Below are 12,231 nucleotides of genomic sequence, written 5' to 3'. Positions count from 1 at the left end.
AGCGGTTTGTCATCGACGTAAAAAGAGAAAAACCAAGTACAGTGTTATAAAAACTGACGCGGCCTCCCGGAAACCCGCCTTGGTGGGATCTGGGATGGTTCCGTCACGGCGTGAACTTCATCCACGGCGACTGAAGACCATCGGGGTCCTTTTGTCTGGGCTCACCTCGAGCGGGTCGGCTGAAGGACAGACGGACTCCAGGGGAATTTTTTACGCCGGGACTACTTTTTTTTCGCTGAGTGCTGCCGAACTGATTCCAATCTGGCGTGACGGATTCCTCTGGGGAGGCGAAGTGATCATTAAACACCCGACTAGCGTCGGAGAAGTTCAGACGAATCCAGCAGTTTTTTTTTTGTGTGACTCTGTTCCCACGTTTGATGATTTATCGGCTTTTTCTGCACACGTCCTCCTCGGCTTTGTTCATTCCACTCCGATTGTGTTTTTTTGTTTTGTTTTTTGTTACAATCACAAACCCTTTAATAGCGTGACTTAACATCCAGCCTCATTACGTTCTCCTGCCTTCAACACAGAGGCGTAACTCAGCCTTTGGTAAACACTTTCTGCGGCGCTACAACTGCACTCATTTTCACCACGGGGGGCTCCGGTCACAATAAAACCCTTAAAGCTGTATCTCCTTCTGAGATGTAAGGTGTATTTTTAGTCCTCCCGCCCACACATGATGAAGATGCCCCCCCACCCCCACTAGCGGGCGAGAGACGGAGGTAACAGGCGTCTAAAAACTCCATCGTGTTCCTCCTGTTCGTGTCGGGGAGTAGAGGTGCGACATCGATGGCTCCCGCTAACGGAAGCTGCTTGGCGCCCTTTCCTCCTTGTGGCTTCTATGGTTGCCATGGTTACCACGACAGAACCTTGGTTACTTAGAAATACATCTGTTGAGGTGATGAATGCCAGGCGTGGTCGTTAATGCCCCCCCCCTTTTTTTATTTTTCTGTTCTGACTTCGCCTTGAAGCAAACAAGGATGTAGTAGTGTGTGTGTGTGTGTGTGTGTGTGTGTGTGTGTGTGTGTGTGTGTGTGTGTGTGTGTGTGTGTGTGTGTGTGTGTGTGTGTGTGTGTATGTGTATGTGTGTGTGTGTGTGTGTGTGTGTTTCAGGTTTTTTTTTGTGACTATTGAAGTGTAAACTAATTGATGGGCCTCGGATATTTTGCTAATTTTATTTTATTTTTTCCAGATGGGAAATTTCCAAATAAAAGTCGTCTGTGACCTTCAGGCGTGTTCTGCTGCAAACTGTGAAACAATCATGTTAAAAACTGAGTAAAAAAATGACTATCATATGTCATCTTGTTCGCGCGGTTGTTTTTTAATGTCATCTCTGTCTGACTTGTTTTTTCTGTCTCCTTTCTCAGCACATCAGCAGCCGGCGCCATAAAGACCGAGCAGCAGGTAAACCTGCCAAACCTAAATACAGCCCCTACAGCAAACCGCAGAAAGGCCAGACGAAGCCGCCGGTGAGTCATCACACGCCTCGGCAACAGAAACAGCCGGTGTCGACACCACAATCACCGCCGCGCCGCTCCGATCGCCTCCGAGGAGTCGGGTGAATCAAACCGGGGATAGCTAGACACCAGATTACCTTCCGTCCACTTCCACTTCCTGTTGCGCCGCTCATTAAAAACGTAGATGTGCGAATATTGGAGTAAAATGCACGTATAAATTTGACAGATTTTTGAACATAAGCAAACCCCTACTTATTTAAAAACCAATCCACTTGATGGACCCGATTCAATAAAATGTCAACCCTTATTACCATTTATGCTGTTGCTTGTTATTAAAAAGAACCAGCAGAGGCATGATTTAATTTAAAAACTCCATATTTTATAGACATTTTCTGCCCCGGAGGCAAAACTTTTTGGTCGGATACTATTTATAGGTGATTGTAAATATCAGAATCGACCGATCTGGAGTATCGCCGCGTTGATCAGCGGGAAACCAGGCGAAAGATCCCGGCGCGGGAAAGTTAAAGAAAGGTCCTCGACATCCATCACCCCCACCGTTGGAGGAGACGGCAGGCGGGGGGCGCTACCCCGTGTTGGTGGGGGGGGAGAATGACTTTTCCTGAAACCCATCATTGACTGAGTTAACGGAGAGGAGCTTCCTTGATGAGCGGAGAGTAAAGAATGCTTCCCATAGGGTTCCGATGCCTGAGTCGCTGATTGATAACCCGTGACCACGGCTGCCATCCTGGTGCGGCGAGGCGCCGGCTTTTCCATTACTGATACAGAAGATTAAGCCAGATAACTTTCGTGACCTTTTTCACCCTATTACGCTGCATTTGTTCTTTCTTTTCTTTCCCCCCGTCCTCCTGGATATCGTTTCTTGCATCCTTTCTCTTGGTTTCTCTTTCTCTATAAAATCTTAACTGCATCCTCGCGCCTGAAGAAATCCTTCAGATCTTTTAACTGCGACAACATTCCAGGAAACCAGATATCCCCCCCAAAAAATTGTTCATCGGTTTTTGACGAATCCATCTTCGACGATCCGAACGCCTTTAGTAATTAGCAGCTTCCTGTTTAGTCGCGTTTTTTTTCTCGTAACGACTCCGTTTACGAAGCGACATCCACCCGGCGCCGACGGCACGTGGCCGCCGTTGATCCGTGAACGGGGTAACAGTCTGGAAAATGATGACAAGGAAATGGGGAACCGGCGTCGACATCCCAGGCGTCCCCCCTTCGGAATAGTCGTTGGATAATGAATCATTTCCGATGATGTAAAATGGAAGAGGACTTCAGCGAAGTCGTGTTGAAGAAATAACGAGACGATAACAACCAGGTGTCGGCTTACTTTAACTTTCTCTGCTTTGATTTGAAATTATACGAATAGATTTTTAATTTTTTTGGGCCAAATATTTTTGTCAAACGTAAAATCTGATTCTACCCCCCCCCCCCAGGTGAAGCTGTCCCTGGGGAAGGAGCGTCAGGGTCCGCCTCTCGCCGCTCCCATCCTGCCTGCCCACCTGGCGGCGGTGGCGGCCGCCATCAGCAACTCGTTCACGCACCGCACAAACCACACCCCCAACCACGCCCCCAGCCCCGCCCTCTTCCAGACACAGACCCTTCCAGGTGCGCTGCTTCGTCCGGCCCCAGGGCCGGTCAGGACCTCCCACCCGCAAGTCCTATTCGCCCCTTATTGATCAGGAGGGGGCGGGGCTTTGGCACCACTTCCTGTCAGGACTACGAGGCGGAATCATCGACGCTCGGCGTCATACTGTGATGGGACCCCCCCCACATCCCACCTCCCTGATGGATTATTCCTGTAAAAAAAAACAACAACCTGGGACTGGCGTGAAGCGTGGGGGGGCGGGGCTTTCTCACGATAGATTTATTTCTCTAAGCAGGTGCGTCGTACCCAGACGCTGGCCTCGGACATACATTTTATCGCAATAATGTTTCAGACTATGCAGTGCCCCCTCCTCCGTTGCTGTATGCACTTTAAGCTCTTCATCCGTTGATGTGTCCAGTAGATGGCTAGGCCGTGTTAGCTCCTTAGCGTACCTGTCGTCAGTATTGTGCGTTTTTTCTTTATTCGTCCTTGTATATCCACACGCGTGCGTGCAGGCGTGTTCTTCTGCATGCGTGTGCGTGCTCGTCCAGGTGTGTGTGTGTGCGTGTGTGTGTGTGTTTTTATGTGTGTGTTGGGAGTGTTCCCATCCCACCCAGAAGCCATCCTGAGTCGATATCCAGCACACGTGGTCAGTGTCGCGTCTCGGGGGGCCAGAGGGACCACAAAGGCTTGTGAATATTAACTGTCGGTGTGAAAAAAGGTGAACAATTTCAAATAAAGAGTCTTAATTTGTTAACGCTGGTGGTTCCATGTGTGTTCTGTGTGGTTCCGTTCGAAGCTAAGATGAGGTTCTTGAATCCGCGAGACCTCATGGATACCTGGAGTGGAGCTTGCTCCGTCTCCCAGCTTTGTTTCTGCTAAAATGCGATCTTTAGATCCCGAATAGAAATCACTGACATGCAGCATTCGATGGCGGCTCCATTAGCATTCAGGTAGCAGGTAAACGCCGATGTGTGCAGAGATCAGGAGTAAATCATTTATAAGAATTTTTCTTGCATCTTCAGAGCTCGAATGTCGTTTCAGTAATAGTCTGCAGTGAATCCTCATCTCACTCAGAAAGAATCCAGAACAGATAACATCAAGTCAGGAAACACGCAGACCTCAAATCAGTTTGGGTTAATTAAAAATTCCAGGACATAAAATAAGTGTCTCATGGGATTCGACACTAATCACAACAGTATATTTTGCAGATAGACGTAGAAAGAATTGACTTTTCACTTCTAGTCACTCTCAGTGTTCTTAATAAAGACGCTAATCCGTAATCCTGATGTAAATATTACTTCTGGAAAAGAATAATCCTAGTAAATTATTTATATCACATTAATTTGAACGAGGGAGAAGCTGTGAAATTTATGAGGTCTGGGTCTAATTGTAGGTTAATTAACAAAGACGTGAATGCGCTGGTCGTCACTGTATTTACTTGCAGACGTCGGCGCTCCTATGATTATGTTAATAGAGATATCAAGAGATTTCCTTTCTGTTTGTTGCAGCTGAAGTTGAAGGTTTAGACTTTCCAGGATTGTTTCTGATGACAAAAACAGGTACTTTCAGACGTTTTCTTTATCCTAAACCTTTCCTGTAGAGGAAATCTAGTAATCTGAGGCTCGGATGTCTCAATCTGAGGTATTTAAAAGGAGCTTAATGCGCGTCAAGAAGAATTTTCAGCAACAAAAATGCTGAAAATTGAAACATCAGCATTCTTTTATTTTCTGTAACTGCTTAGAAACTTCAGCGTGACATAAAAAGATTCCACACGTCTCCGGTTTTGTAGAAATGGACAAGGCTAATATTTATCCTGGTGATTGGGTCGTGGAGTCGAGTCAGACAGAAGTGGCTTCTCTCCCTCTTCGGTTTGTGAGTCTAACTCTTAAACTTTGCACGCTACATGTCTTTCTCTACCAGAGTAGATCGAACACAGACGGTTTTTTAGAGCTTTATTCATATGGTAGATAAATATTGTCCACGCATTAACATGGAGAAATCACTCATGCGTGCTCAGGAACACCTCGTGAATAAATCCTTGATCTCTGACATGTTAAAGCACAGATGGCCGTCGTCCATCCAGGAAAGAAACTCCCCACCTCGACCGACAAAAGCATCACAACTCCGACGTTTTGGAGATAGCCCAATTCACCACAACACCGTAACTCATGTGGTGCAAATTAAACTCACTTCGGTCTGTAAGTGTTTCCATGAACCCTGAAGCGGACTGACCCCACCCTGGTTTATAAGCGCGTCCACCCTGAGACTCCCAGACGACTGAAAGCTGGCCTTCCAGGCGGATGACGACGAGGTCGCCGCCCTTGCGGATTTGATCTCTGGCCGCGATCGCAGCTCCGTTGAGTTGCACCGGAGCGATGATCGCAAACATCTGTAAGTGGGATCCGTGTTGTCGTTCCGGGTCGGTGCTGGAATGTAGACTCGGACGCCAGAGTCGGATCAGAAGGAAGAAAACCTCCTTTTTCAGCTCCAGATGATGAAAAGACTGAAATCAAGAGATGAACCGAAGGAGAAGAAGGTCTCAAATCAACAAGGATTAAAAAGCTGTTGACAGGAAGTGTCAGAAAATGTCTGAATGGAGAGTGATGCTGGATCTGAGAAGAGCCGGCGTCTCATCCAGGGTGTGCCCCGCCTCTCGCCCGTAGCCAGCTGGGATAGGCTCCAGCAGAAACCTTTGACCTGTGACTTCAGATGAAGACGAGATGACTTGAACCATCTGGTCTTCAAGAAGATGAGATGATAGTGGTGCTAATGCTAAAGCTAACACTTTACTCTTTCATATTCACTCATAAATACACTACAAATACAGAAAACCTCACTGTAAGGCTAAAAAAATACTAAAAATGGAAGGTCAGGGAGTTTATTGGTTCAAGTTGGTTCGGTTTAATGATTTTTATCCAGCTTAGTAGGGTTTTATAAGAAGAATGGAAAAATAATATTTGATTAAACCTTCATATAAAAGCTCAGTCTTGACTCATGAAGTCTGATATAAAAGCTTCTGTCCAGATCGCTTCACAACTCCATTTTCATTTTTTTTAAATTGCCTAATATATGTACTAATATCCCCCTCCAAGACGTTTGACACTTCTGATTTAGTTTAAAATTTTATTTCATCACATTTAGTCCCAAATACATCTTGAATGAATTTAAAGGTAAAAGGTAAAAGATTCTTAAAAAGATTCTTAAAGTTACCTCTAAAAGATTTGGAGAATAAGAATTTCAGTAAGGATCCTTATCTGGAGGAGAAGTTTGTCCTTATTTACAATGACATGGATGAAGACATCATTAAATAGCTCCTGATATATAATTACCTCGCTTTAAATAGCAGCTGGGATGCAGGAATGAACAGAGGAAGAAAAGAAAAAACCCTTGTTATAAAATATGTATAGTATAAGAACCTGGGAAAAAATATCTTATTTTATTAGTTTTAATGGCCACAAACCTGTTTGCCATCATAATCAGGTCTGACGAGGCTTTAATGAAAACACACAAGCTCATTATGATTCCAACGCGTCTGTTGTCACGGATCTCCAGCCTTAATTACGAAGCATTTTTAGCCCCGGTGATCAAAAGATCCGGTTCTGAGATACGTTTGACATTTCTATCAAAACAGAACATTAAGACGCTGCGTTGTTATCTTATCTTCTCAAGCCAAGAAAAGTAAATTATTCCTCACTACCGCTGGAGTTACGAGCTGTGGAGGGAACTCGTCTCTCAGCGATGTTTATTGGAGTTTTCCACTGGATGCACAGAATTTACCCGCGAAGAAAGCAGGTGAACGGAATCACAGCAGCGACAGCTTAAAAATAAAGCCGTTGCCATGGCGCTCCATGTGCTCTTCATCCTATCAGCCTCCCTACTGATCATCAGGGAGGTGATTTATACCCACACAGTCAAAAAGAATGCCTTGCCAAATTCCTCTGTCAGTCGCACCGTTTGTCTTTTTTTTTTTTTAGTCCCCATAACAAGAAAAAAGTTTTTTCTGCGTTTCAGTGGCTGTTTTTCATCTTTCATTGACAGTCAGTCGAGAGGAGAAACCCCCACGGCGCTGCGGCAGGATGTTGTAACAGATACTCAACTTGACGGTAAATGACTAAGCCCTCGGGACGTCTTGCGTGGTCGGGCAAGTCCGGGCAGTCCGAGTAAAAGCTTTCATTTCCACACCTTGATAAATGTCCAAATTAACATTCCAGGTCATTTTTTCCTTCATTTCGTTGAAAATATCTCAAAGCCTCTTGGAAACGCCGAAAAATCGAAAAGCTCTGACTTAGAAAGATCTAGATTTAAAAAGAGGGGAGTTTTGCAGAGAGGTTTGCTCATCTGGTGCTCTCAGAGCAACCTGGCAGATATTTACAAGTGACTCAGTGAAGCCCAAAATAGCTTCAGACCCAAAGGTTGAAAATGTACTTACACGTGTGTACGGAACGCAAGCACATGGACTCACAAATCTATTTCGCCACACCCACCCACAAGCAGACGAATTGTTTTTAATAGATGTTAAATTTAACGTTGTGATTTCTAAATAAACGTTGTGTTGACCCCTGAAAACCAGTCGAGATGAGAAGCTCGGAAAAAGTTCAACTATTGATGTGCGTATTGATTTTTGTGTGTCGGGATGGAGAGGAAGATGCTTAATGTGTTTCCTTTGCTAAAGTACTTTAAAGAGCAGCTTAACACAATGTTCATCTTACCGTAAACATACCCCCCCCCCTTTTTTTAAGTAGACGCTAGGTCACCCCCCAGCCACTACAGATACCTTTTTGTAGGAGAACAGCGCCAGAATTTGATGGCATTTTGCCCCGGTGGCCAAACTATGTAACTACATCTTCTTCTTTTCCTTTCGGCTTTTCCCTTCAGGGGTCGCCACAGCGAATCAATTGCCTCCATTTAACTCTGTCTTCTGCATCCTCTTCTCTCACACCAACTACCTTCATGTCCTCTTTCACTACATCCATAAACCTCCTCTTTGCTCTTCCTCTAGGCCTCCTGCCTGGCAGTTCAAAACTCAGCATCCTTCTACCAATATATTCACTATCTCTCCTCTGGACATGTCCAAACCATCTCAGTCTGGCCTCTCTGACTTTATCTCCAGAACCTCTAACATGTGCTGTCCCTCTGATGTACTCATTCCTGATCCTATCCTTCCTGGTCACTCCCAGAGAGAACCTCAGCATCTTCATCTCTGCTACCTCCAGCTCTGTCTCCTGTCTTTTCCTCAGTGACACTGTCTCTAGACCAAACAACATCGCTGGTCTCACCACAGTTTTGTACACCTTTCCTTTCATTTTAGCTGAAACTCTTCTATCACACATCACACCTGACACTTTCCTCCACCCGTTCCATCCTGCCTGGACACGCTTCTTCACCTCTTTTCCACACTCTCCATTGTTCTGGACTGTTGACCCTAAGTACTTAAAATCCTCCACCTTCTTGATCTCTTCTCCCTGTAACCTCACTCTTCCACTTGGGTCCCTCTCATTCACACACATGTACTCTGTCTTACTGCGGCTAACCTTCATTCCTCTCCTTTCCAGGACAAACCTCCACCTCTCTAGCTTCTTCCATGTTTTACTAAGACTGGACTCAGAACCAGGTCTCCAAAATGGGTGTGGCAGTGGTGAAACCATGTGACACAGATACAGGAAGTGACTCTTCCGTGGGTCCACTTGTACCTGAGGTGCCAAATGTTTTGGGCATCTGGTTCCGCAACTAGTTGTCATTACAAGTAGAAAGCGTCGCTAGTTTGGTGAATTCTGAAAGAATCAATACAGTTTCAGCTAAAATCTCCCTCTCAAGATCTGGAATATTACTTATTGATCTTATTGGGTTGTTGTTAGCAATGTGTGTCCAATCACTGGGCAATACGATCCTTGAAGAGAGACGTGAAATCAACTGTCACCTCTAACTTTTAGAGAACCCTTAAACAATCCAGACATAATCTCCTCATTGGATGTAAATGAAAAGCCACGGACTGATTTGGACGTCGTTGAGTTTCACAACACGCCACCAGAGAAGTGTCTCCCTCTGAAATATTGACTTGATTGAAGTCTTGAAAGCTCCGCTAAGAACACTGGTACATGAACAGTATGAGTGCAATCCAGAAAAGATTCAAGTGCTCCTCTGACAGCTGTGTTATCACAGCGCTCATGAATATAGACAGCCTTCTGCTGTTGCCGTGACTCACACTGAGCAACTGACACACACACAGCAATCACCTCATAACCCGGCGGTTCTCCTCCTTCGGAATCCGTTCACACCAGGTATTAACATTGGCCCTGGGTGGTCTCATCACAGGGGGGGTGGCTACCAGCCCGACGGTACCAGTCTGGAACCATAACGGGTCCCACTTCCCCAAATAAACACAAAGTCACTGCGGCAGAGTGAAGAAAAAGGAAATAACTTCATGCCGTTTGTCTAAAGTCAAAAACTCCACAAACGCAGGGATTCATTTATTTGAAATGGGGTTTGGGGGGAAGCCCCCCGAGGGCAACGGAGCAGCAGCGTATGTTGTTTGTGTGTTTACTCGATTTGGAAAATATGACGCGCTTACCGAAATAGAACGTTGTCTTCTTTGATAAATTTAGCGCAAATGGCAAAATTGTTTTCAAACAGCTGCTAAATGTTGGCAGCTGATATGTTTTACAAGGAGGCAATGATGATTTAGAATTTCATGTACCCATTCTGCAAAAGTTATGAAGTTTCTTGATGCTCGGCAAATGTCAAAATTTCCTGATAGTTTCTTTTTAGGAAGTCGGGGGATTAAATGGGGGAAATGGACGCGTTCACAAACACCTGCAGTAGGTGAGATTGTAAAACTCAGACAGATTAGAGATTATCCTCTTTCTATGTTATCTCCATCATCTTTGGAACTTTATGCACATACATTTTTGCATTTCCTCTATGAAATGTTGAAGGAATAAATGAAATTTTTCAAAAACTTTTGTCCTTAACTTTCCTATCCGATGACGATGGTGATCATGTGATCTCCAGCAACGATTTTGAGGGAAGTAGCCAATCAGAAGAGAATATTTTTCAGCCTGTGCTTCCATGAGAGCCACTAAAACGAGTATTATCTATTCCCTAGAGGTGTAGGAAACACCCTGGATGCTTCGGTGACCTCTCCTTCGTACACGCCACAGCCTGACCCGACTCTCCTCGCCATTGTGACGTCGATCAATTACCAAGTGATTAATTCTCGTCTCAAACAGATGTCAGTCAAGTGAGATAGACGCTTTGTCCGTGATGAAAAACACCGAGCTATAAACACACGAGGGGTGGGGGGCAGCGTGGCCGTCCGGCCGTGAGCACTCGTGTGTGAACGCGTCTGAGAGGTGCGATAAATTTGAAGGACGGGGTTCCAGTAAAGAGCAGAGCTTCCGTGACAGTGATTGGCTCGTATATCACCCCGTATGGAGGCATAAATACTTACATCGCTCCATTTCACTTCAAGGAAGCAAATAAGCCTCCCGGCTGAAGACATTAACGCTTTGATTTGCGCCGTAAGGAGGGAAAAGTATCTGAAGAGAAGCTAGGTGAGACGTCCACCGGTGTTATTTAAGGTGGCGACGGATGGAAGATCCTAATCTGTTAATATAACCTTCCTGGAGCCCTGAGAGTGAACAAACCTCGGCTTAGAGAGCGATTTTTATCTTCAGCTCAGGCTTATTGAGTCGGTTCGGGCTGGTAGGGAGCGGCAGGAGCGCTCAGACTCGGGCTTTCATTCCTTTTAATGCCGCTAATGCTGACTGTGAACATTCGTCCAACAAACACTGCTCCGGATAGGAAGAGTGTGTCAAAGGGAACGACTTGCATCATTCCAAGAGTGAAATTTCCCACATTCTAACCACCAATAAAAGCATTAAAAGATGGCAAAAGTGGTTTATTAAGTTGTTTGATTCTCTATTTGCAGACGTCAGTAGGAATAAAGACCAACGAGAGCATCGCGGCGTTTAGCTTTGATGCTAACATGCAGTGCTAGTCGTCTCTAGAAGGGTTTTTACCGAAATAAGAATTTAAAACATTACATTTTAAGGACCAAATTATTAGATTTGAGTGCATATTTGTGTCTAGCTGGATTAAAAAGCCCCTCGGAAAATAGAGGTGCGAGTTTCGTGAATTTTCTCATTTGGCGGGAAAAAGCTGTTCAAGCAGAGTTGGAATTTTATTTTATTTATTTATTTGTACTTTTTTTGGTGGAACCTGCTGAATTCTAAGAGATGATATTTTAGCTTTAAAAAATTTAACATTTGCATAAAAGTTGGCACCTGGACTCGACTGGAATCAAGCTGCTAATCCACAGGAGAGATCGAGTTTAGTGCTCCATCAATGAGGTGACTTTACATTCTAACAGGTCTGTCGCGCTGCCTGCAGTCTGTATATAATAAACATAGAATGAGCCACTGTTAGATAACTCCAGCTGACATGTTTGTTCATTTCCATAAACATTAGGACTTTACTGTGTACGTCTATGCAGTCGTCCTCCCAGAAATAAATCCCCTTTAATTAAAGTTTCCTGTCAAATAAAACTAAACAGTCGGCGGCCGCTGGAATTATTTTTCTTTAGAAGACAAAAATATATATATATATATATATAATAAACTTTCCAAAAATGAAATTGAGTGGAATAAAATATTCAGCACATCCTCTCCAAATGAGACTGATGAGTTCCCGCTCAGAATATTTCCTGTGAAGATTCTCATTCATCCGGATCCTGATGATCCAGGACTCATTTTCTAAAGTGGTCTGGAGAAAGATGCTGAAATAAAACTGGAGGGCTGAAAAAAAGAATCCCTGTGAATTCATTAAAGACACACTGGAATGAATCCGGCCTCCTTTTTCAAAGCAGCAGCTCCACTTCCAGAAGGACTCCAAACTTTTGGCTCCAGCAAGAAGTTGAAGTCGTTCCAAGGAATGATTTTAAAGCCTTGTTTAATATCTGTATGAACTCCAAGTGACCTTTTCTGCTCTTAAGGTGTGACACTACGGATTAGATAAGCACCGGCCCGGTGGTGATAAACCACAGGCGCTCCTGCCGCCACGGTAACCGTTTCCTCTCCTCCTTCTCCACGTGGATGAAGCACACCTCACATCCCGTGGTGCACGGGTTTTTAAAAAAAACGTTTCAGTCGTCACCGGAACGCTGCACATCAT

At 44.7% G+C, this 12,231-nt stretch overlaps 1 protein-coding gene across 1 annotated transcript in view; it reads left to right on the top strand.

Annotated features, from left to right (window-relative positions):
* znf385d (zinc finger protein 385D) overlaps positions 1-3,817 on the top strand; it is a 50,835-nt gene extending 47,018 nt beyond the window's left edge. The window contains exons 7-8 of the mRNA XM_068324508.1: positions 1,368-1,469; positions 2,909-3,817. Of these exons, the coding sequence (XP_068180609.1) occupies positions 1,368-1,469; positions 2,909-3,151 (345 nt within the window). The 3' untranslated portion in view covers positions 3,152-3,817. The remainder of the gene's footprint in view (positions 1-1,367; positions 1,470-2,908) is intronic.
* The last annotated feature ends 8,414 nt before the right edge of the window (positions 3,818-12,231 follow it).

Source organism: Antennarius striatus, chromosome 9 (assembly GCF_040054535.1).
Source record: "Antennarius striatus isolate MH-2024 chromosome 9, ASM4005453v1, whole genome shotgun sequence".
Classification (NCBI taxonomy): domain Eukaryota; kingdom Metazoa; phylum Chordata; class Actinopteri; order Lophiiformes; family Antennariidae; genus Antennarius; species Antennarius striatus.
This window is presented reverse-complemented; position numbering and strand designations above follow the sequence as displayed.